The sequence below is a fragment of the Euleptes europaea genome, chromosome 14 (genome assembly GCF_029931775.1).
Source record: "Euleptes europaea isolate rEulEur1 chromosome 14, rEulEur1.hap1, whole genome shotgun sequence".
In the NCBI taxonomy this organism is placed as follows: Eukaryota; Metazoa; Chordata; class Lepidosauria; order Squamata; family Sphaerodactylidae; genus Euleptes; species Euleptes europaea.
In genome coordinates this window covers 21,825,863-21,852,435 of record NC_079325.1, presented here as the reverse complement: position 1 = coordinate 21,852,435, position 26,573 = coordinate 21,825,863, and the positions used below count along the sequence as shown (strand labels likewise).

General features: G+C 46.3%; 1 protein-coding gene across 1 annotated transcript; it reads left to right on the top strand.

Moving 5' to 3' along the window:
• The first annotated feature begins 2,295 nt into the window (after positions 1 to 2,295).
• On the top strand, positions 2,296 to 11,681 carry NODAL (nodal growth differentiation factor). The gene is made up of 3 exons (XM_056860898.1): positions 2,296 to 2,578; positions 8,572 to 9,386; positions 11,529 to 11,681. Exons 1-3 carry the CDS (start codon positions 2,296 to 2,298, stop codon positions 11,679 to 11,681), a joined length of 1,251 nt encoding a protein of 416 aa, XP_056716876.1.
• Positions 11,682 to 26,573: the final 14,892 nt, after the last annotated feature.

The window sequence follows — 26,573 nt, the reverse complement described above, 5'->3', positions numbered from 1 at the left end:
GGTAGCCCGTGTTAATCTCTCAATAGCAGTAGAAAAGAGCAAGAGTCCAGTAGCACCTTAAAGACTAACAAAATTTCTTAGTCTTTAAGGTGCTACTGGACTCTTGCTCTTTACTACTACTACTAATAATAATCTCTGCTTTGGATACAGAATTGCTTGAGGAAGTCAATCTCACCCAGTAGGTGGGTGGAGCTTCAGTGGTGCAGCAAGACAGGAAGGGATATTTATAAAACAGAATAACATACTGAGGTGGTGAGTTCAGTCCTCATGTGGAGTCCACTTTTTAAGGGGATGAGTAATGGAATATCCCAGGTCTTGTATGCAGGAAGTCCGAGCTCAGTCCTTGGCATTGCCGTTTCAAAGATCCCAGGAAGTAGGGGATGGGAAATATATTTTCCCTGCCTGGATCCCTGGAAAGCTACTGCCAATTAAAGTAGATGATATTATGCCAGTGTAGTTTAGTGGTTAGAGTGTTAGATTAGGAACTGGAAGACCCAGGTTCGAATCCCCACTCTGCCGTGGAACCTTGCTTGGTGATCTTGGGCCAGTCAGATACTCTCAGCCTAAACTACCTCACAGGGTCGTTGTGAGGATAAAATAGAGGAGAGGAGATTGAAGCAAGCCATGTTGGGCTCCCGCTGGGGAGGAAAGGGTTATAAATTAAGTAATTATTTACTTCATTACTTAATTTATAACCTTTTTCTCCCCAGGGGGAGCACAACATGGCTTGCTTCAATCTTTTCAATTTCAATTGCTTCAATTTATAATACATTGGATAGACCAAAATAAAGGGGGAGTAGTTATCCAATAATATTTAAAAGGTGATTATTTCTGTCCCAAAAGATGGTGTTTGTTTTGGGTAAGGGAAGAGATGCATCTCGAAGAATGTGTTTAAGAAGAGAGCTATCCCCAGGTGCAATCCACACATTATCTTTTATTAGGACCAAACAAATGACACATAATTGTTATAACAAAAGAGTTAAATCTTCTGGATTGGTCACTCCTTTGGTCTTGCGTTAACTCTCTGCTAAGGCAAGCCCCCACAGTTTTGTGTACTGCAAAGAGGTAGCACTGTAGGGGTTAGAATGCTGGACCAGGAACTAGGAGATCCCTGTTTGAATCTGCACTCTTTCAGGGAAGCTCACTGGGTGACCTTGGGACAATACCATTATCACAGCCAAACCTACCTCACAGGGTTGCTGTAAAGATAAAACAGAAGAGGGGAGAACAATGTTGTATGCAGGTTGGGTCCTTATTAGGGAGAAAAGTGGAGTATAAATATATAAATAAATACATTTGGGTACCAAAAGGATACCCTTATTTCTAAAACTGAGCAATTCCTTGCCCTGCTTCTGCTATGAAGAAATAATTAGATTATCTGTGGTATGTTTAACAATCCACAGTACAGGTAGATCTGGGGCAGCAGCAATATTTTGCTGCACCATTTGGCCACATTTGGACTACTTTCACCCCTGTGTTTTACACATCTGGGCATTGCCATCATAAAAGGCAAAAATGTGCCTTTCTCTCTTTGTCTGTAAATATGGCAAGTTTTAACGTAGCTTTTAAAAAGGTGTATTAACTTAAAGTTTAATTCTCTCATAGATGTCAAGGCAGAGGAATTCCAGGTCAATTGCCAGGAACTTTCATGAATGAAGTGAATGAATGAAGAAACGAACCAAGGAATGAATGAATGAGCAGCGTTATCCACAGCCTCTTCGTCCTGCAGAATCCCCATTTCCCATTCACGCCACAAATCCGTCCTCCAGTTTTAAAAGGGGGACTGCTAGCCCTCTGACCTCCTATTGCCACCCAACTCCGAACCCCTTCCCTATTGGCTTAACAATGAGCCCAAGAGAGAGAACCCAGGGTGCCAAGAGGGAGGGCAGAAAAGGAAAGGGGGGGGGGAGGGAGGGACGGAGGGAGAGTCATGATCTGTTTATTTTCAGGCTTCTGCTCCCTTCCTCACTTGGCTGCCGGTGCCTTAATGGGAAGAAGGCGATCCCCGGCCTGCTCCGCTGCGCATTTCTCCATCACTTCGTCGTCGGAGGGCGGCGCGGGGTAGGGTGGGCTGGAGGGGGGGGGAGTTGCCCGAGCAGAGGGTGGGTGCGGAGAGGGTGGCGAGTTTTGACAGCTCTGGGCCGGGAGGTGCAAGGAGCCAGGAGGACATCAAAGGCGAACCCGAGCGGGCCGCCCAGGTATAAAGCGCCGCTCGACGGGAGGGGAGAGGACCATTGGCGGAGCGCGGCCGGGGAGAGCGAGCGGTCCCCCCCCTCCGCCGCCCCTTCTGCAGCGATGCCCCCCAAGAGGACTCCGTCCGCCCCCGAGCTGCTCTGCTGGACCCTGGCCCTCCTGGAGCTGGCCAGCCCCGAGCCGTCGGGGCTCCTCCGCCGGGCCCCGTCCGCCCCCTCCGGACCTGCCCAGCGCCTCTCGGTGGCCCCGGGACGCCCCCTCCGGTACCCGGTCTACATGATGCAGCTCTACCGTTCCCTCCTGGCCGGGAGCCGTCCGGGAGGCCCCCCCGCCGACGCCCGGGCGCTGCAGGAGTCCGACTCGGTCCTCAGCTTGGAGGCGAAAAGTAAGTGTGGCTTCTCTGCCCCCCCCCCAACCCGGGACCCTTCCTCCTTTCTTGGGACTGAACCCCCCGGGCTGGCCCGTCCCCCCGGGCTGGGGTCTGCGGGGATGTCATTGACAGATGAGGCTTCTCCGTCGCGCCCCCGACCCCTGCTTTAAAGACCCCCCCCTCCCCTCTGGTTTGTGGATTGTGGCCTCAGACGTCTGCGAGGGAGGGAGGGAGGGAGGGAGGGAGGGAGACCCCCCAGGGAGACGCAAATCCACATCGCCGCGCGTTTGAAATCTGCCAGGAACAGGCTGGGGACAAAAAACAGGGGAAAAGAGGGGAAAGCCGGTTGTTCTGGCGTTTATCGAGGGCGATGGATGGAGAAGGGGCGGAAAGGGACCTCGGGCATCCATACCCCGGAGGGATGCAGGGGCTGCCCAGACCCAGGCGCTTGCCCTGGGAGGAATGGCTGGCGGCCTGAAGCGCTCGAGGCCAAAGCGGTACCCAAACTTTCACCGGCCACTCCAAGCCGACGGGGCGGGCTGCCGGCCGAGAAAGGGAAAGCCTGCCTGGCTAGGAGAGATCCGGGTCTTATCCCGCTTTGCCTGCGAGGAATTCAGGGCAGCCTGCGGTCCCTCGCCTCCTGGGGAACGGTTCGGGGACCGGCGCAGGTTCACACGGGGCCAAAACGCATGGGAGGTTTGGCCTTGGATTTGCCACTCTCTAAATGCACATTTTCCCCAGGACTCAAAAATAAGCCCTCATGCAGAGTTTTGAGAATTCAGATGGGGGAAATGTGCATCTACAGAGGGGCAGATCCAAAGCAAAACCTCCCAGGCGCTGAGAAGTTCCTGCGGGGTGGCGGGGAGGGGGGATTTGCTTTGACGCTCTCATCACTCCCCTCCTCTGCAGAGATGCGTTTCTTAAAAAGCGATAGGCAGACCCTGCCTGGAAGTTATACCTAGGCTGCTGCCCCCGATCTCAGATATTCAAGGTAAAGATTATGCAGTGAGGAGGAAATAGTATTTAATGCATACTCAGAGGTTCTCCTTCCTTAAGGCTTTACTCCTCTCAGGTCTGGGCTGTTGACATTCAGAGCAGTTTTTGGACAGGGCTCATCTTTGATGAACTGCCAGATTCTGCACTGGATCCCCCCCCCCCCAAGCTGAAGAGGATTCTCAGATTAGAACTGTGCCATCCTAGGGACTAGCGCCTAAAGAAGCTTTGGCATGCAGCAGCAATCTATTCCACGAGATGTATAAAGCAGGCTCTTCTTCCGAAAGGGCTTGCTGTGATAAACCAGATAGATAGATAATTTATTTACGGCTCTTAGCCAGATAAAACAGAAAACATGGGCTAATAAATTCTTACAAACAAAGAATTACAGTTCGAGTCTTATCACACTTAAAAGAAAATTACAGCTGGGACACATCTGTCAATTGCGCTAAGAGGCTGTTCTATGGCGTCGAATTTTCATTGCTGCCATGCAAAATTTCGCAACCTGAAGAATGATTGAAGGATTATCCCCTTGTAGGAGCATCTCAATCCTTTCTCCTGCCCTGTCAGGTCCCATTCTCGATAAGAGGGGCTCAGTAAACTTCGAACGGGGTAATGTATAAAAATTGCAGTTCAGGAGGGTATGCTCAACAGTTTCTAAGTCCCCTGATTTGCAAGGGCAGAATCTCTCCTCCCAGGATGTCTTCTTAAATTTCCCCTCTAGCATAGCAGAAGGTAAGGCTGCACATCTGGCCAGGGTAAAGGCCCTTCTATAATTATTTATCTCTAAATAGTGGAGATAGGCTGCTGGTGCTAGGATGTATTTAGAATGGAGGGGTGCCATGAATAGAGGCGCCCTTGCTAAATCTGCTTGTCTCTCAATGTCTTTAATCCTTTGGGATATAATTAATTTAGCTTGTTCCCACCCTAACTGAAGTAGTGCTAGGGGTGTAAAACCCAAGTTATTTAATTTGTCTTCTATGGCTATCACCCATTTTGACCTAAAGGTGTCACAAAGTATCAGTGGGAGAAGACCATTAGGGTTGAAGTTAATTTTTAGCCAGAGATAAATCGAGGACAGGACAATCCTTGCCTCCACCTTCACCATGCCAGTTTCTAAACAGATCAAAGCATTTGGAACACATCTTGGCAATTGTAGGGCAGCTCTAAGGAACTTGGATTGCACATGCTCAATGGGAGTAAGACAAGAGAGTGGAGAATCAAGTTGTGTTCCATATAGCATTTGTGCTAGGGTTTTCACCTGATAAAGTTTAAGTGCTGCTGGAATGTAATGTGCCCTTTTGGTCCAGAGGAAATTGATTATTAATCGAGCTGATCGTTCCCCTGCTGTGATAAACCAGTTAGTGTCTGAATTTGCTACTGCCATTTCAAAGCATTTCCCTACTAAATGGGTACTGTACAGATGATTTAATTTTAATTTAGTGGTGTGACTTGTTTTAATCTTTGGTAAACCCCTTTGACCACAGTGAAAAAGCAGGGCGTAAATGTTTTCAATAAATATATAAATGGGTTGTATCTATTTAAAACACGGTGGTGGGGCATCTGCTTGGCATGTAGAAGGTCCCAGTTCAGTCCCCAGCATCTCCAGTGGAAAGGATCAGGCGACGTGAAAGACTTCTACCTGAGACCCTGGAAAGCTGCTGCTGGGCAGACAGTACTGATCTTGATGGACCAATGATCTGACCCAATATAAGGCAGCTTCATGTGATGTCTCACAGTTACTGTGGAAAAGATATCTAAGATGGCTAAAATGCAGCTATTTGTAAGCATGGGTTATATGAAAACCACAAATTGTCATTATAATGGCATTCAGTAGGTAACAAGTCACAAAAGGGCAGACATAGCAACAGTAACCATCCCCATATAATGAATAAGCAAGGAAAATCCTACTGAAAAGGAAACAAATATGGTGCGGAAAATTATCCAAATGCTTGTAGAAATTAATAATATGTTTTCAGCCAAGTCAGTGTTGTGGCTAGTGTGTGGGACTGGGACAAGAACTGGGTTCAAATCGGTGCTCAGCTATGAAGTTCACTGGGAGACCTTAGGCCAGTCACACTCTCACACCTTATCCTACCTCACAGAGCTGTTGTGAGGATAAAATCACAGAGGAGAGAAGCCATGTATGCTATCCTTTGATGAACACAAGGATTTTAATTAGACGAAGAACTATGGTTAAGGCTGCCAACAACGTGGATTAAAAAAATGTCCTCTCATGTTAATGGTGGTTTACTGGAAAGAAATGGGCAGGTGAGGTAAATAACATCACAATAACCCTCTATTAAAGGGACTGAGCATTTGTAGGTAACCCTTCCTAGATACATATTTGGTGCCTGGTAAGTCTCTGTGGAGAAGTGTTTAAAAATAGTGGGTGTCCCCCCCCCCCGGCTTCTTCCTGTCAGATGACCAAAACTAGGGAACATTTGAGTCACAAGGTCAGGCTAATAACCTGCTACCTGCCCTGCTGTTTGAAGTGAAAAGCGTTTTTCAATTAGGTGACAATTGATTAGATTTTTGCCAAAAGAGTTAAAAGTGTTTATAAACAACCTTTTCATAATGTGAGGATCATTTCCTTTGCCACTCCATGTGATGACGTACTCTGTGTGACCCAGAAGCTAGCACGTGCCTTCTGCAGTAGAAGTCAGTCCCGATATAATTTTTGTCTCGTTTTGTTTTTGGTAAGCAGAGTGCAGACATGGGGGGGGGGAGAGAGAGATGTATGAGAAGGGAGATTAATGCCGTTCCTGTCAATGTTCTTCCACCCTGATTTTATTTTATTTTATTTTATTATGGGGGAAATGTATGAGCCTCTGTAATCCCCCCCATGTGAATAGAAGCAGGCTGGTGAAAGGAAAGCAGCATAAGTAGCCATCTCTACATATAGTCCCATCCCATACACATATGAGCTGGGGGGGGGCTTATTGTAATTGTGAAATAATATCAATACACCATTCCGGAGGAGTAGCTGTGTCAGTGTGTTGCAGCAAAATTAAACAGAAGTCCACCTTACAGAAGGGACCTTACAGACTAACAAAATCTATAATTTGTTTTTTTGAGTTAGAGCACCAGATTCATGAGTTGATAATGGGTCTACAATCTGGGTTGCCCCCCCCCTCGACTTGTAGGCCTTTGTAATGAATATCCCCTTGGCTTGGGCCCTGGTACCATTCCCTCCCTTTTAAAGTGCACCCCCCCATCCCATGGCTGCAGTCTGTATTCAAAACCATCAAGAAAATCACATCACTAGATATAACCTGGGCCTCTGTCTTCAGCGACAAGATAGCAGGCAACATTCTGGGTCTGGTAAAATTAGCCATAAATGGCTCACGGACAGGATGAGAGAGTGTGAGGAGATATCAAGGGAGATGCAAGAGAAGGCAACAAGAGAAGGCAACTTCCACAAAATGCTGCCAGCTCCAGCAACGGCTGTGGGTCTCCAGAAGGCCAAAACAACATTTATATGTCCACAATTTGGATTATAGGATTTCCCAGCAGAGGCAGGGAATATGAACGCCTTTACCATATATCCCTGTGAATGTGGATTTGTTCCCTTTTGCTTTCTTTCTCACTGGTGCTGAAAATGATTGTACGTGAACAGTTCCAGCACTTTCCCCGCGGTATCTTGTCAGCACTTCAAAAGCTGCTTAAAAGAACAAAAACAACACAATCTAGGTCTTAATGGGTGTGAACCTTTCCCAAGCATTCTACAAAGGCTTTTATATCAAAGGAATTGGGGTTTTTTAGTAGACCAAAGAACAACGAAATGTAATGAGATTTCAATCCCTCTGGTCTTTTCATCATCCATGATCTAATTAACCAATTAACTAATGGGATGTGTTGGGAAATAGATCTATAGATACTACCATAATGATTGTACGTATTGGGAATCAGTGTGGTTTAGTGGTTAAAGTATCAGACCAGAATCTTGGAGACCCAAGTTCGAATCCCCACTCTGCCATGGAAGCTCACTGGGTGACCTCGGGCCAGTCACACACTCTCAGCCCAACATACCTTACAGGATATTGTCGAAGGCTTTCACGGTCAGAGTTCGTTGGTTCTTGTAGGTTATCCGGCCTGTGTGACCGTGGTCTTGGTATTTTCTTTCCTGACGCTTCGCCAGCAGCTGTGGCAGGCATCTTCAGAGGAGTAACACTGAAGGACAGTGTCTCTCAGTGTTACTCCTCTGAAGATGCCTGCCACAGCTGCTGGCGAAACGTCAGGAAAGAAAATACCAAGACCACGGTCACACAGCCCGGATAACCTACAAGAACCAATACCTTACAGGGTTGTTGTGAAGATAAAACCGAGAGGAAAAGCCGCTTTGTGTCCCCATTGGGGAGAAGCTGTGGTGTAAATGAAGCAATTCATCTGTATACATATAAATTGTTTCTAAGCCACTATAAGGAGGGGCCTCTCTCTCTTTTTTAAGTGCCATGCTCATTGATGGCTCCATAGATATAAATAGTTGCTTGCATGGATAGTGTTGAAGTGATGCTGCCTGTCAGCTACCACTTAATTCATTTTCAAGACTCTGGATTTCTTTTGGCTATAGGTTGCAAAGGCTGTCAATGCCCCTTATTTAGAGAGAAAAGCATAAATGCCATCAAACTCTGTTGATTTCAGTGGGACTTTAACTCCGTTAACTTTTTCGAGCCAGCGTGGTGTAGTGGTTAAGAGTGGTGGTTTGGAGCACTGGACTCGAATCTGGAGAACCAGGTTTGACTCTCCACTCCTCCACATGAGCGGCGGAGGCTAATCTGGTGAACTGGATTTGTTTCCCCACTCCTACACTCGAAGCCAGCTGGGTGACCTTGGGCAAGTTACAGCTCTGTTAGAGCTCTCTCAGCCCCTCTTACCTCACAGGGTGTCTGTTGTGGGGAGGGGAAGGGAAGGTGATTGTAAGCTGTTTTGAGTCTCCCTTAAGTGGTAGAGAAAGTCGGCATATAAAAACCAACTCTTCTTCTTTCCCCCAATGTCCTTTTTCTGCCTTCCAGGTTCTTTCCAGTTTGCCAATCAGTGGGGCTTCTTTTTTGACATGACCTCCATTTCCAGCAACCATGAGGTAAGACTGGCTGAGCTCCGGGTTCACCTGCTGCCCTTCTCTCAGGCCAGAAACGTCACTGTGAGCATCTACCATAGCCATGGGTACAGATGTCATGGGAACCAGACCTGCACAGATAAATTCTTCCTCGGCTCCTTCATCAGCTATACCTCCTTCAGCCCTTCTTCCTGGAAGGTGTTTAACATCACCAGCATGCTCCGCTTCTGGCTCCACCAAGTTGCGAATTCTGGGGATGATAAGGACATTCCAGATGTTCAGGACTGGGAGGAGGGGGACTCCGCTGAGGACGGAACAGGAGCAGCCAGCTTGTTCCAGGGTAACTTTGGGCACAATGACTTCAGCCAGGGACGTATAATGATGACCCATAGTGTGGCCAATAGGGTCTTACTCATCATCTTCTCCAAAGATAAGTTCTCGGCGGCTTCCTCTCCTGGTCCGAGCCTCATCAGGACTGTGGAGATGTCAAAGCACATCATGTCGGACAGCAGCACTTCCAAAGAAATCGGAGGCCGTCGGCACCGGCGGAACAGGAAGCAAAAGCAGAGGATTAAAGATCTGCCCACCGCCAACTTTGGAGAGGAAGGCCGATCTCTGTGCAAGAGAGTGGACATGATGGTGGACTTTGAGCAGACTGGCTGGGGAAGCTGGATTGTGTACCCCAAGAAGTTCAACGCATACCGCTGTGAGGGGGACTGCCCGTCACCCGTGGATGAGACCTTCAAGCCGACCAATCATGCTTATATTCAGGTAGGAAGCAACTACTGTTCAAGGGCTGTTGTTGCTGTTTGTTTGTTTTAGTCCTTGAGACCTGGAAAATGGGTCTGTAAAAGTATAGGGAAGGGGAAACTAATTTCTTTTAGGTGGCTGAGAGTTCAAACCAGACGAAGCACTGGAAGATCCATATTCAGATCTCCCTGGCATTTTAAAAAGGGAAATAGCCGCTATGTAGGACTCGAGGTTGGATCAGGGCCATGATGCTAGGGAGGAGTTTAACTTTTACCAAACACAGTTTTGCCTGATAAAGAAGAAAAAGGGTGCTTTCACACATGCTGAATAATGCACTTTCAATCTACTTTGAATGCACTTTAATGATCGTTTGCAAGTGGATTTTGCTGTTTCACACAGTAAAACCCAGCTGCAAAGTGCATTGAAAGAGGATTGAAAGTGCATTATTCACCATGTGAAAGTGCCCAAAGAGTTCGTTTTTATACCCCGCTTTTCTCTACCTTTAAGGAGTCTCAAACTAGCTTACAATTGCCTTCCCTTCCTCTCCCCACAACAGACACCTTGTGAGGTAGGTGGGGCTGAGAGAGTTCGGAGAGAACTGTGACTAGCCCAAGGTCACCCAGCAGGCTTCATGTATAGGAATGGGTAAACCAACCAGGTTCAAAAGATTAGAGTTCATTGCTCATGTGGAGGAGTGGGGAATCAAACCCACTTCTCCAGATTAAAGTCCACTGCTCTTAACCACTACACCATGCTGACCATTCGGCCCAGATGTGTTATTAAGCCTGGAATGGGGGGAAAAGTCTCATTGGGCACTTTCACAGAGCCCAAATAATGCACTTTCAATCCACTTTCAGTGCACCTTAACGATCGTCTGCAAGTGGATGTTGCCAGTTCACACATTAAAATCCATCTTCAAAGTGCATTGAAAGTGGATTGAAAGCGCAGTATTTGGGCTCTGTGAAAGTGCCCATTGTCTCTTTTCCTGAGCTTTTTCACTTTTGGGTTGATAATGGGTGCATTTTGGTTGGCACTGAAATCACTTAAGGGGAAAGGGTTGTATTTATTCATTTTGTACATTTTTTACTTTGCCCATGATCCATGGAGCTCAGGGTGGCACAAATGGTTCCTTGCCCTTCTCCATTTTATCATCATACCTATGTAAGTGCCATCAAGTTGCAACTGACTTATGGTGACCCCAGCAAGTGAGAAGCAGAGGTGGTTTCCCATTGCTTTCCTCTTCCTCTACAGAGCCTTCCTTGGTGGTCTCCCATCCAAGTACAGACCCTGCTTAGCTTACAAGATTGGGCTATACCATACCATTTCCCAAACCTTTCATCCTTATAACACAGCCCAATTTCTTATGACGTCTGAATGCAGAAACCTGAGCAAGATGGAGTTTCTTTCCTACCCACAAATCAAGATTCTAAACTGGAATTAAGCCACAGTTGTGAATCCCAGTTTCTGGAGAGGAAACACGCCCCAGTTAGTCTTGGTGTGTATATTTGGAAGCCATGGTAAATTAGGGCTTGATTCAAGGCTTCTCAAACCAGAAAGACCCTCAGTCATGCCCCATGCAGGGCAGGTGAGGGAGGGAGAGGATGGATTGCGCAAACACAGTGAGATCTGCTGGAGATGTCTAGATGTGGCACACAGCTAAGACCTGAACACACATTGGTACCTTATACTGTGTCAGACCATTGGTCTCTCAAGATCAATGCTGTCTACTCTGAGTGGCAGGGGCTCTCCAAGAGCTAATGCAGAGGTCTTTCACATCAGGTCTTTCTGTCAGCAATGCCGATTCTATGACCTTAGGCAGTTCATGAGAGGGAGAGCGTCTTGGCCCTCTTCTGGGCATGGAGTAGGGGTCACTGGGTGTGTGTGGGGGAGGTAGTTGTGAGTTTTCTGCATTGGGCAGGGGGTTGGACTAGATGACCCTGGTGATCCCTTCCAACTCTATGATTCTATCACTTCTTACATGATTTTTTAAACTGGAGAGGCAGGTATTGAAGCTGGGACCTTCTGCACACAAAACAAATGCTCTACTACTGAGCCAAGATCCCATCTCCACGTGAAGGTGGGCCTGTCATGTTGTAATCTCTTGATATTTATACTGCTGCTTACAGTCCATGTGCTATTTTCCCTCCCTTTTGTCCCTCCCAGAGTTTGCTGAAGTTGTACCAGCCCGACCGAGTGCCTTGCCCAGCGTGCGCCCCGGTCAAAATGAGCCCGCTCTCCATGTTGTACTATGAGAAAGGGGAGGTGATGCTACATCATCATGAGGACATGATAATAGAGGAATGCGGCTGCAACTGACGTTTAGGGGACCTCCTTGGCTCTCTGATCAATGGAACGTCTAGGAAACAGCTCCCCAAGACCCTCTGGTCTTGCTACAGAGGCTGAGGGCAGGACAGATATCAGTCCAGAGCATCGATTTGACAACAGAGGGGACTCCTCGCCACATGGTGCGCAAGCTGTTTCTCTAGGCCATCTAGGGTTTTCTCCGCAGACTCCGTATCGGGGGAGAAGGCAGAAGGGAAGAGTTGTGGTAGGGACACATCTTTCACCCGAGAGCCTGCCCTTAGGTGGATCCTTCCAGAAATGTGGTCCCATAGGCCATCCACCATAAAGAATAAAATGTCCCTGTTCCAGTGTACAGAGCTTTACGGGGTGTAAATCGACAGAGTTATATTTTGTACATAGCACATAGGCGAACACTTCGTTCTGTGATCACCGTAGGAGTGGCAGTCACATGCAGAACCTCCGGTATAGATAGGGTTGCCAGCTCCGGGTTGGGAAATACCTGGAGATTTTGGGGGTGGAGTCTGAGGAGGGTGGGTTTTGGGGAGGGGCGGGACTTCAGTGGGGTATGATGCCATAGAGCAGCCATTTTCTCCAGGTGAACTGATCTCTGTCACCTGGAGATCAGTTGTAATCCTGGTGTGGGAGATCTTCAGCCACCACCTGGAGGTTGGCCACTCTGGGTATAGACGGGATCCAAGATGCTCAAGATATGGGGCTTACCTATGAGTCCCACAATGGGCTGAGGTTTGTGGCTTTGCTGGGCAGGGAAGTTTGGGATTATGGTGAAGAGGTACATGAATAACACAGTTAAGAAGGAGATAATGTTTGGAGGAGAGGCCATTGGCCTCCTGGTGGTGTCTGAGAAGCAGCAGCAGTATTGTTAAGGTGGCTGCTGGAGTTGTCACAGTTAGGGCCTGTAGGCCCAAGGTGCATAACATGGAAACAAACCTGTTGAGTCCCTTCCTAAGTAGCTGGGATCAGTTCTTTGAAGGAACCAGGAGGATTTTCCTAAATACCCATTACAACAAGGATCACTGACTCATCAGAAGAACCTCCTGGCTTATCAAACCCAACTTCTAGCTAGCAGCAGAAATAGGGTTGCCAAACTCCAAGTACTAGCTGGAGCTCTCCTGCTGTTACAACTGACCTCCAGCCGATAGAGATCAGTTCACCTGGAGAAAATGGCCGCTTTTGGCAATTGGACTCTATGGCACTGAAACCCCTCCCCTCCCCAAACCACGCCCTCCTCAGGCTCCGCCCCAAAACCTCCCACTGGTGACAAAGAGGGACCAGGCAACCTTAAGCAGAAACGCTCGGGAAAGCACCTTAAGTGGAACTAGGCATCTACAAAGATGGAGCTGGACCACAAAAGACCATTTCCACAAAGGATCACAAAGGACCACAAAAGACCATTTCCAGCCGCATGGATGGAAACAAATCCAGCCAAATTGTTGTTGAACTTGCTCTTAAAGACTTTTGGTGGTAAACACCACAACTCCAGACAAACTGTTTCAGTGATAACAGCAGACATTTTCCTGAAAGCATCATAAAGAAAAGCCCTCCAACCAGCTACCAGCTGTAGAGCTAGAAACGCCAACGAGAGTTGATCTTCTCCATGTGTGGATGTATTTCCAGTCTGTTCCTTCGGTGGTAAAGATTCTACCACAAATAGTCAGCTTTTTCTAGGACAAACCTCTTCCTGTGTATTTCGAATGGCCACTGCTGGCCTAGGTCAGTCTCAGATTGGTTAGAACGCAACACAGTTTGGCTGCATTCAAACATCACTTCTGTTTGCTCATGACGGGAAGCATTCAATTTGCCAGGCCATTCTGGTGCTGCAAACTGGAGTTTGTTTCCTCCCCACAAATCAAGATTCAAACCATGGTTTAGTCCCAGTTTGAAATCTCACTGGGTGAGGAAGAAACAAACTTCTGTTAGCTTGGGGGAGGGAGGGTATCACCATTCAGATGTCAGGGCTAATTGGTGTTTGTCTGTAGACCTCTATATGTGACCCGTCCCCTTCCCACATTCAGTCAGTGAGCAGAGAAGGAATGCAGGCACATGTGCACTGGGCCTAATCCCACTGCTTGCCTCTGCTCTGGCTTGTGAGCACAACATCTATGCGTGGAGGAAGTGTACTCACATTACCGGGATGGTGCCTCTGACAATACACTTCCTCTAAGCACTGGCTTCATGCTCACAGGCTGGCAATCGCAAGGGCTGGGCTAGAGCATTTGTGCATGCTCTCCCCCTCTCTGCATTGCCAGAAGGCAAGGAGTGGAGGTGTGCAGAGGGTCTACAGCTTATTAGCGTTCAGTGAGAATGGAATCTCCCTTGCGCAGAGTGAAGAAGGAGATCGGGAGGAGTGTGGAACTCGCCCCCTCAGGGTTTGCGAAAAGGGCCTGCATATTTAAAAGTACCTACAAGGCACAGAGCATACTATATTGCTGATCACTACCTCCTTCGGAGTTTTTTTTTTTTTTTTAAGTACAAGCTTAATTCTTGCAGTCTTTTATGCGTGGTTATTAAGAATTCTGCCCAGTTGAAGTCTGGATGAGAATAAAAGCAATTTTCCAAGGACGTCTGCTGTGCTATTTATTCACATTAAAAAAAACAACCCAAAACTTTGGTAAGCAATTTCTAAACAGTTGATGGGACTTGGATGTTTATCTTCAGCTGAAATGAACACAGCTAAGATGAATGATTGGGATCCAAATGTGAGAAATGAATATTAAAGAGAAGAAATACCATTCAGCCACAATTACAGCGGCTCCTTGATGCTGAGCTTCTCAGAAAACTTGGCAGCAGATCTGGAACCCAGTTAATGAAATCTTGCCACCCAATCTTGTAGTTGGAAGTCAACCCCATGGGGACTTATTGCCAAATAAGTGTACAGAGATCTGTGGCCTTACTCAATAAACCTGCAGAAATTGGCATATGAATCAAATGATATTTCTGGTGAGAATGCTTTGTTTTTAAGCAATGCCTGTATGTCCAACATAGGCCATCTTAAAAGATGAATTCCTCGCAGACTTCATTCTGCATTTCCTGGCATTTCCCCTAATATTGCCTCCCCCCACATCTGTATGTCTCTTTTGCTGGTTGAAAATTCACTCCACACATCGGATGTTGTGAGTTCTATCTCACCAACACTTATGCCACAATAAATCTGAGAGCCAGCATGGTGTAGTGGTTAAGAGTGGTGGTTTGAAGTGGTGGACTCTGATCTGGAGGATAGGGTTTGATTCCCCACTCCTCCACATGAGCGGTGGAGGCTAATCTGGTGAACTGGATTTGTTTCCCCACTCCTCCACATGAAGCCAGCTGGGTGACCTTGGGCAAGTCACAGCTCTGTTAGAGCTCTCTCAGCCTCACCTACCTCACAGGGTGTGTGTTGTGGGGAGGGGAAGGGAAGGCGATTGTAAGCCAGTTTGAGTCTCCCTTAAGTGGTAGAGAAAGTCGGCATATAAAAACCAACCCTTCTTCTTTAAGGTACTACAAGATTCTTAATTTTTTTTTCTGCCACAGACTTGATGGCTATTCCTCTGCCCCTTCCCTTCAACAGTCCTATATCCCACCCAGATTTCAAGTGCCTGACAGTGCACTCTTAACTCAGGATTATTATTTTTTTGCGTGTGTACTGTAACTGTGAAGAAACCCTCACCTCCCTGGGGGGCTGGACATCATCTGAAGTGGGAATTCAGACACCTATCCGTGGCTCAGCTGTGGGTGTTGGGAGGGAGGGGAATACCACTCCAGATCATTCACGCCAGATCATTCACGGTTGTAAACAGTTCCTTTAACATTCTTCCAAGGAGAAGTCAGAGAGTTGAGTTAGGGGTCACTTCACAGGTTGCCACAGGAAGACCCCCTGTAAATGATCCAAGTCCCTAATCACCAGGGAGCATGCATATTTTCTAAATAAAAGTCCAGTGGCACCTTAGAAATGAACACTGTTTATTCCAGGCTAAAGCTTTTGTAAGTCAGAGCTCACTTCATCAGGCACATGAGATGCTCATCCGTTACACTGAAGCATTTATACTCAACGCATATTTTCTGTTACTAGCCCCTAGTAAATCAACCTAGTAAATCAAAGAGTCAGTCAGAAAGGTAAATAAAGAAAAAGAGTTGTTTTTTATATGCCAACTTTCTCTACCACTTAAGGAAGAATCAAACCAGCTGGTGGGACTGAGAGAGCTCTAAGAGAACTATGACTAGCCCAAGGTCGCCCAGCTGGCTTCATGTGTTAGAGTGGGGAAACCAATCCAGTTCACCAGATTAGTGTCTACCCCTCTTGTGGAGGAGTGGGGAATCAAACTCAGTTTTCCAGAACAGAGTCCACCACTCCAAACCACCGCCCTTAACCACTGCACCATATCAATAAAGTTGATAAATAAAGTCAATAAATAAATTAAGTACACATGTTAAATAACCTCTCTTCCATTTATGCCAAGGTGCCTATTCAGGCAGTAAATATTAACGAGCGACTTGTAGCTAGTTTATAATAAACATAACCAGATCCCATGTGAGATTAAAAATGTAATTTACAATGCTTACCTTTTTTAAAAAATGAACTACTATGGTCAGTTTACTAATGTGTGTGTGTGTGTAAAGTGCTGTCAAGTCGCAGCTGACTTATGGCGACCCCTTTTTGGGGTTTTCGTGGCAAGAGACTAACAGAGGTGTTTTGCCAGTGCCTTCCTCTGCACAGCAACCCTGGCATTCCTTGGTGGTCTCCCATCCAAATACTAACCATGGCTGACCCTGCTTAGCTTCTGAGAAGATCAGGCTAGCCTGGGCCATCCAGGTCAGGGCCAGTTTACTAATACACCCATGTCAAAAGCTGTTAGGATAGGCTATTGCACAATAAGAGAATAAAGCATCTGAACCGCAACAGCCTGCTCAGTCCTGGCTTCTAAAGAAGATGGCTCAGTGTTGCATGAAGTTGTGTGCCAAGTGCATTCCCAACAGCATCTTCTTGTCTCTTCCAACAGAAGGATTATTTTATTTACTTACTTCATTTATACCCCACCTTTCTCCCCAATGGGGGCCCAAAGTGGTTTGCATCATTTTCCTCTCTTGCATTTTATCCTCACAACACCCCAGTGAAGTAGGTTAGGCTGAAAGGGTATGACTGACCAAAGGTCACCCAGCAAGCTTCCATGGCGGAGTGGGGATTCCAACCTTTCCGATCCTGATCTGACAGTCTGACAGCTACACCACACTGGTTCTCAATGAGAACTGCTTCAGCTTGTGGTGGTTTTGAATACTAGTTTGGTTTTTATGATGTCACGTGACCCACCTTGGGATCCCTTTCTGAAGAGGAAAAAACAGGGTGGAAATATTTGAAGAAATAAATCACAGAAGCAGTACATAACCTAGCTGTAGCTGTCTCAGCAGGTAAATGGGGATCCTTCTAAAAAAGGATGACATAGGTGCAACTCTAGAATCACCTTTGTTCTTTGGGAGGTTTCATTTGGGCATGTGCAATCCTTTTTTTTTTTTTTTAGGTGGGATGTTTCCTGGGACTTATGTCATCATTACATTTTCTTCTTTCCCCCTTTTTTGTTTCTTTGTCTTAACGACTAGCCAGTTGGGACCAATTCAAATCTTGCTCACTTCTTATGTGACTTTTTACCCAATTGTAATAGCAATAGCATACCGTTACCTTGACCCTTCTGATGTTTTTGCAGAGAAGAATGTGCTGTTACTACAGATGCTGTCAATTTTGTCTTGAACATGTTTGACAGTTGAACATGCTTTGTTCAGTTGTGATGATCAGACACGTGCCAACCATCAGGGCCTGTCAGATACCCCGAAAGCCAGCCAAATGTGTTTGTATCAGTCCCCCTCCCTCCAAAAAAACCTTGCAAATGTGCAAAAATGCCAGCAGATTGGCAGCCATTACCACCACTAAGGATGGTTGCCAATCTGCTGGCATTTTTGCACAGTTGCAAGGTTTTTTCTGATGAACATTTTGGATGAACATACTTAGATGAACATTGAACCATAGGATTTTTTTAAACACAGCATTTATTTATGACAGCTGTATATGATTTGTGACTGACTTAACTATTTAAATGATTGTTTGCTGAGCAGTGCAGTGATGCAGCAGGGCGGGGGGATAGAACTCAAGCAGGTTGAAGGGAAAAGGTGCGTGTATGAAAAGCTGATTGGCTGTACTGAGCCGTGAGGAATGAATACAGTGAAGCAACTTGATGAACAGCCATGAATCAGCTGGCGAACAGCCTCTAAAAAAAAAATGGTCTCCCCGTTTGCCTCAGCTGCAGTTTTAACTGAACTGATTTGCTATAAAAGAGAAATGAGGCGCCTCCATCAAGTAGATTGATAACGAATTGGTTTTCGTTGAGCGACTATTGGAATCTTAAATTTCTCGACCCTTGTACAAGCATATACAAGGTTCTCTTTGCTATGAAAAATAAAAAAAAAGATGACCGGATGAGAATTGGTACCCCGGAATGAAGGGATGGTCTATGTCTCTGTGGCAAAGCAGGCTTGTGCTAAGACGATCCTGTGACAAGCCGCTGTGTAGAAAGGAAGATGCTGTTTCAAGACAATTCCCCCGCCTCCCATCCACCACTGGGCCATTAGTTCCAATCCACATCTAGGCCTGCCGATAAACAAAGCATGTCTGCTTCTCACCCCTGAGGCCTGCCTCTGAGCAAGAGCCTATTCAGCCCACATTTCACACTGTGAGCCATTCAACAATTAAGGAGGGACTAGAAGCTCATTTGTGTATGTGGGGTTGGGGGCAGTTGTTTCCTAAAATGACTTCCCAGAAATAGTATCCCTTTTGCCCCCGAGCAGCATCCCACAGGGCGGACAAAGCTTAAAAAGATGGAAAGTTGTATCCCATCACACCCCAAACATCCCAGGGAAAGTAATGGCCCATCTGTTCCCTCTTTATCTTCATGGTGGAGGTGTCACTTGACAAATAGATCCTTCACAGGGACTGGCCTATGCCCTCCAGATACGCTCCAAAGGTTTCTTGGTCACCACAACAGGGGCGGTTTTCTAGTCCCTCATTGGAACCCCTTCAACGGAGGGCATTTAGGTTCGCCAGGCTGAATGCCCTCCCTTCGGCGGTACTAAATGGCAGGTTTAAAAATATTCCTTTTGAGAAAAGATTATGTGTATGTGGCTCGACTCAACATGATACGCTACAGCCTATAATCATAAATTGTCACCTGCACGACGGTCCTCGTAAAAAAAAATTTAAAAAAAATTCTATCCTTGATTGATAAAATGAAATCTAGCCAAGAATTCTCTGTATGCCGGTTTTTGTTGAATGATATTATTCCTGAAGTCACTTTAAAGTTGGCGGAATTTTTGATGGCAGTTGTCAATAATAAGACTAAAGTCTAAACCATATTTAAATTGAAAATGTATGGACAGCGAATTTTGTGTACTGCTTACGTCATGTTTCTGAGTATATGCCAATAAAGGTCAATTGATTGATTAGTCTTTCATTCTGGCAGACACCCCCCCCCCCATTTTTCGTTATTAGGGATGCTTTGTGACCTGTTTTAGTATAAGGACCAACTGACATGAGGCATTGGAGATCCCTTCTAGGAATTTTTTTAATTTATTTACTTCATTGATACTTTGCCATTCTCTATCAAGGGTGACCCCACAGCAACCTGCAGTCTCCTCCCTTCCATTTTATCCGCACTGTGAGGTACGACCCTCAGCAAGCTTCCATGGCAGAGTAGAGTTCTGAACCTGGGTCTCCCACACCCAACACTAGTCTAACAACCACACAACATTGGCTCAGTCTAAGTCATAGATTGGGTTAATGCTGACCTTTCCTCTCCTCAATTGTTACCAGGTCCATCAGCAACATTATTTGTTTGCCCTGCCGGCCAGATCCATTTTTGTTGTTGTTGTTCCAAAATATTCAGCCATCTCTCTCTTTCTCTCTGTGTGTAAAGTGCCGTCAAGTCGCAGCCGACTTATGGCGACCCCTTTTTTTGGGGGGGTTTCGTGGCAAGAGACTAACAGAGGTGGTTTGCCAGTGCCTTCCTCTGCACAGCAACCCTGGCGTTCCTTGGTGGTCTCCCATCCAAAGACTAACCAGGGCTGACCCTGCTTAGCTTCTGAGATCTGACGAGATGAGGCTAGCCTGGGCCACCCAGGTCAGGGCTCTCTCTTTCTCTCCTTGGTGAAAACCCTGGTTTATGCTCTGGTGACCTTCCACCATGCCTGCTGCAGTGTACTTTTCTCCAGCTTCTTTTCTTTGATACCTCTATGCAAAACTCTGCCCAGACTCCTCTCTTGTGGTCCCCTTCCCTCCGAGTCTTTCACTGGCTTCCTATCCCCTTGCCCATCCAGGCACACACTCTGTGCCCTTCACCTTTGCATCCAGCTCTTACTTCTGTGCCCGTGACTTCTGCTCCTCCAGTAGGATCTGGGCTCCTGCTCTCCATCATAACTCCACCCATTCTCATTTATTTATTTATTCATTGGACTTGTATGCCCCCCTTTCCCGACTTTCAGTCAGGCTCAGAGCGGCAGACAACCTTCGAGCAGAGTTAAAAACCCAACAATTTACAATTTAATAACACAAAATCTCCTTAGAATTTACCAGGTGCCCTAAAACCAATTGCAGTAAAAAATAGTGGGGACCCATTCAAAGGGAATCAGTAAATGCCCTCAGTAAGGGAAGGGATGGGAACTGCATAAATAGGACAGGTAAATAATAATAGGAAGGGGAGGGAGGCCACCCAGATGGAAATGGTCGCCGTCCCCAACCATAGGCCTGGTGGTTTGGAGTGGTGGTTTGGAGCGGTGGACTCTGATCTGGAGAACTGGGTTTGATTCCCCACTCCTCCACATGAGCAGCCAAAGCTAATCTGGTGAACTGAATTTGTTTCCCCACTCCTACACATGAAGCCAGCTGGGTGACCTTGGGCAAGTCACACTCTCTCAGCCCCACCTACCTCACAGGGTGTCTGTTGTGGGGAGGGGAAGGGTTGGCGATTGTAAGTTGTTTTGAGTCTCCCTTAAGTGGTAGAGAAAGTTGGCATATAAAAACCAACTCTTCTTCTTCTTCCCATTGTCTGTTTTAGGCTCAGTGAAGAGCTGCAGACAGGATCTCCACTCCATTTTCCTGTCAAATAGCTTCCAGTGTACATCTGGCACATGGTACAGGTGGTGGTGGTAATCTCCCCCGCTCCGGCACTTATTTTCTAACCTTCAACAGATTAAATTTGGAGGAAAGAGCCTGACTGTATTTTCCCCAGAACAGAAGCAAATAACAGCTCAGCAAGGCCATTTGGGGTTAAAAAAATGGTGCAGGTAATAAAGTTCACCACCTTGCCCCCAGTGCCTCAGTTCTGATGGGGCCATGGCTCAGTGGTAGACCACATGCTTTTCATGCAGAAGGTCCCAGATTCTATGGAAGTATTTCTTCACACAACGCACAGTTAAACTGTGGAACTCCCTGCCCCGGGATGTGGTGATGGCTGCAAACTTGGAAGGCTTTAAGACGGGAGTGGACATGTTCAAGGAGAGGGCTATTCATGGCCTCTAGTCAAAATGGATACTAGTCATGATGCATACCTATACCTATTACATTAGGTGCTGTGGAACACAGGCTGGATGGTGCTGCTGCAGTTGTCTTGTTTGTGGGCTTCCTAGAGGCACCTGGCTGGCCACTGTGTGAACAGACTGCTGGCCCTTGGTCTGATCCAGCATGGCTTTTCTTATGTCCAACACTGTAACCTGACTGGACCACACTGTCAATTGTTTAAAATAATTCTAGAAGTTATTGCTGTTTGTTAAAGATGATATAATACTCTAGAGGTGTGCTGGTGATCGGTCGCTACAGCAAAACACCAGAAATGAGTTTAGAGATGCATGCCATGAAATGCGCTCTGGGCCATGAAAGCTTCCGCCTCAACCTTGAAAGTTCCACAAGCTTCCATTTTTTTTGTTCAAAAACAGTTATTTTAGTAACATGTTTTAGTCATTTGCACAATGCTCTCTCCCCCCCCCCCCCAACTATAGCCTCATTCACATCACAATCAGCTCAAAGTATTTGGCTTTAAATCGGTTTAAACCCTATTGAATCCCAGTAATTCAGCTTACTTAATTTTGTGGATTGGGTTGTTAGGACAGCCCTTGTTTATTGACCCATCCAAGCATAAGTACTGGGAGACATGAATGGAAACAGCACACCAGCTGTCCTTTGATGGAGAAAAATAGTCCCCAAGGGACACCGGAATCCCCATTCTAACCCCTTTCCATATCATTGACTCCTGTGATTCTTAGAACAGTTCTTATCTAGCCTGCCTTCCCCTTCAGAGGAATACTGAGGCAGGACCTTTTCATGGGGCTCGACAGCTCTACATAGCATATTTTCTCAATGGGCAGGGTTGAGGAATCTGCTCAGAAAGGTGCTGGGCCCTTCTGGGCTCTAAGTGATAGGCCGCAGGTACCACAAAAAAGTACGTGGCGTTTGACTGCAGCTCAGGCAAAAGAGATAACAACAGAAGAAGAAGGAGGAGGAGGAGTTGGTTTTTATATGCCAACTTTCTCTACCACTTAAGGGAGACTCAAATCGGCTTACAATCACCTTCCCTTCCCCACAACAGACACCTGGTGAGGTGGGTGAGGCTGAGAGAGCGTGACTTGCCCAAGGTCACCCAGCTGGCTTGGTGTGTAGGAGTGGGAAAACAAATCCATTCCACCAGATTAGCCTCCACCGCTCATGTGGAGGAGTGGGGAATCAAACCCGGTTCTCCAGATCAGACTCCACCGCTCCAAACCACCGCTCTTAACCACTACACCACACTGGCTCTCACAAAGGTGGGAGGTGGATACACAGCACAGGTTTAAGCATGGTGTGAAAACTGATTATGCCCCCCCTCAATACTAAAACGCAGGAAGCACACAATGGCTTGGATTAGGGTTGCCAACCTCCAGGTGGTAGCTGGAGATCTCCTGCTATTACAAGTGAGCTCCAAGCAACAGAGATCAGCTCCCTTGGAGAAAATGGCCACTTTGGCAATTGGACTCTAAGGCATTATATCCCATTGACGTCCCTCCCCTCCTCAAACCCCGCCCTCCTCAGGCACCACCCCCAAAATCTCCAGGTATTTCCCAACCCGGAGCTGGCAACCCTAGCTTGGATCCATCAGAGATTTCCACCAATTGAAGGAATTTCTGCCTGTGAAGCAAGACTTCCCTGTTCCTCCCTTCTGTTGTTACCTCAACCCCCCCCCCCCCAATGCTCTTCCTGGGGAAAGGGGATCTCCTGGACAGCTGGGAGGGAGGGGAGGAGAGGAGATGATGAGAGGGAGGGCATCTTGGCCATCTTCTGGGGATGGAGTAGGGTGTGTGTGTGGGGGGGGTAGTTGTGAATTTCCTGCACTGTGCAGGGTTGGACTAGATTACCCTAGTGGTCCCTTCCAACTCTATTTTATTGGTTCTTGTAGGTTATTCGGGCTGTGTGACCGTGGTCTTGGTATTTTCTTTCCTGACGTTTCGCCAGCAGCTGTGGCAGGCATCTTCAGAGGACTAACACTGAAGGACAGGGTCTCTCTATGATTGTAGCAGGAAGGGGATATCAGCAAGAATGGCCTCCTCTTCCTCTTTGTGGAAGTCCCTTCACTGAATCCAGGCTATTGTATCTCATTAGAAATAGATTCAAGCTGGATCAAACAAAAGATTGCCTCTGAGTTGTACGCAACACCAAATGGATATGGTGCAAGTCACACCCCCTTTAGATGTCTTGAGAAGAAGAACTACAACTAGCCATCAATCTGCAAACAGAAGGCTACTCAGCTGAAATCTGAGATATTCACTTAGAAGTCGGAATGGAGTGTAAGCAGCAGGCGTTTCTTAAAAAAATGGGACAGGCGGTTTACTTGGGGTTTTATTGTTTCTGTGTTGTTGCTGTTTTTAAAAGTTGGAACTGTAAGACTCTTTGAATCACACAGGGAAGGTTGGGTGTAATTTTCATAAAGAAACAAACCTTTGCTGTTGCATTTTATGTGCTTAAAACCAGAAGCCACTGCACATCAGTACTTATCGCACAGTATTTATCACGGACATCGCGTATTTACCACCAAAGGAAGAAAAGCTGTTGATGGGCAATTCAAGGTGGAACAGGCTGCTAAACCCTCCGCTGCTTGTTAACTGCCCACCTTGTCCTCTGTCTGACAGACATGTAAGTGTTAAAATGCTTGAACCTGTCCCTTGAACCTTCAGGGCACTGACGTGCTTGACAAAGAATACACAAAGCAAGGAAGCGTATCTTAAAAGCTCTTTGCAAAGACTGCCCCAGTAGTAATTTATGCCAATTACCAACCAGGAGTGGACTGAAAACAAGAGAAAAGGGTCTGGTTTGTTGAAAGGTTGTAGCCTTTGTGAAAGGGTTCCATGTTGAGGGCTGTTGCTTCAGTATAAATTACTGAAATAGATTCTAGCTGGCTTAATTGCTTTTAGCTTGGTTTCTCATAGTCTAAAGGTAAAGGTAGTCCCCTGTGCAAGCACCGGGCCATTACTGACCCATGGGGTGACACCACATCCCGACATTTACTAGGCAGACTATGTTTACGGGGTGGTTTGCCATTGCCTTCCCCAGTCATCTACACTTTACCCCCAGGAAGCTGGGTACTCATTTTACCACCCTCGGAAGGATGAAGGCTGAGCAGCCTGGTAATTCCCACTCGTGCCATGGGCCACTCGCACATTCTCAGCCTAACCTACCTCACAAGGTTGTTGTGGGGCTAAAATGGAGGAGAGAACAGTGTAAGCTGCTTTGGGTGACCCTTGGGGAGAAAGGCGGAGCAGAAATGAAATAACTAAATAATTTGGCAAGCAGGATACCAGTACTTTGTTTCGGCAAGGCACCTAGATTCAGATTTCTGCCTTTCACCTCTATATGGTTCACTCCATCCAATTCAGAAATATTTTGCTTGATGTGCAAGTGGCCTGTAGAATTTGTCAGAAGCTGCTGAGAACACCAGCATGTCGATAATTTTAATGGGTAGTTTATATAGTTTGCAAAGAGTACAAACAACTTTTTTACTATTTGTATTAACCCGTGGGTAGAGCGTAACACTAAGGGTTTTAATGGTAAATTGTGAAGAACTGTACTGGTCTATGACTGTTTTTTTAAAATAAAGATTGTATTGATTGTATTGCTTGATGTGCAATAACTTCTTGTTGCCAGCTGCTGCAAACTTCACTAAAGAAAGATTTTTTTAAAAAAGGTTAAACAAACATAAGCAGTTCTGTTGGCAGGAAGCATATAGCTTTAAGAACAGTCACAGGTTAACTACAAATGATCCATTGGTATTTTGGTTTGACAAGCAAGATAATTAAGGAATAGGTCCAAAATGTGAATTTATATGCCGGGCATATTGTTATTTTACCGCTCCTAATGGCTAACTGGAGGGTGGAGTGCCTATCAGCTGCAAAGCAAACCCAGCTTATCCACAGGCAAGGTTTATGCATACTTGGAAGGGGGGGGGGGCTCTCCAGGTATGCAGAGTTTGCAAATTATCCAAAAGAAATAAAACCTTCCTAAAAGCAGCCTGATGGAATGCTAACAGATGCTAGTCAGTGAAAGGACAATCAAAGCAAAAGGAAATGGAAAGTTATCCTGCTCAAGCTCCGGAGAACGTACAGAATTCTGGATGGGGAGATTAAGGCATTTGGGTAAGGGAAAATGTCTAAGCTGTTTATCTCTCTCCTCTTTCATGCTCCTCCCAGCTTGAGCTCTTTAATAGCAAAGTTCATAGACAAATGCCTGTCACAAAACAACAAAAGAGGCCCATTTGCAGGCAAAGCTGGTGTTTTAAATGCTTAAGGAATTTCCTAGGCATGCAGAAAATATGAATATGTAAAATACCCCCCTTGCCCACCACATCTAATGAAGACTGAGCATGCTCATTGCCCTTGGAATGTTGAAAGGAGAAAACAAGGTGAGAAATCAGCTTGCTCATACCCCAAAGAGTTTATGGGATCATGTAAGGGGAAAAAAATCCTAATAGTTTAATCTTCCACTCTACAAATCCGTGTGGGACCCTATTTTTATTTTTACTAATTTTAAAATTTCGTATTGTCCTTTCTCACCATCAGTGCCCAAGGCTGCTGACTGGAGTTGATGGTATAAGACAAAGCTAAAAGGTAGAAACAGCAATCTACCCCAGAAAACACCCTGAGCTAAGAGTAATAATCAGGGAGGTAGAGTACGGAGCGCCCTGACCTGGATGGCCCAGGCTAGCCTGATCTCGTCAGATCTCAGAAGCTAAGCAGGGTCATCCCTGGTTAGTATTTGGATGGGAGACCACCAAGGAAGTCCAGGGTTGCTATACAGAGGAAGGCACTGGCAAACCACCTCTGTTAGTCTCTTGCCTTGAAAACCCCATAAGGGGTCGCCATAAATCGGCTGCGACTTGATGGCACTTTACACACACAGAGTAAGGAGCATTGGGGCGCAGAGTGGTAAGCTGCAGTACTGCAGTCAAAAGCTCTGCTCACAGTTCATGTGAGTTCATGAAAAAGACAAAACGCACACTACTCCAAAACTCAGATCAGTTTTAAAAGCATTAAAAAAAGTTTTTTTTTGGTGCAGTGGAGAATGTGTGCATCCCTACTTATCCAGGTGTAACCCCCACCTTTTTAAAGAAAAGTATTACAAGGCTACTAGCTTTCCCACTGCAATGCCCTCCCCATTGAAGAACATTTTTAACCATTTTAACCTTAGTCCACTTTTCTTTGATCAATGTACATCACCCGTTTCCAGCACATTCAAGAGCAAAATTGACCAGAACAACTGATATGAACTACTCAGCCTCATCAGTCCACTGATTGGTACTACAGGAAGGAAATCTGGACACTATACATCAACAGAAGTATAGTGTCCAGATC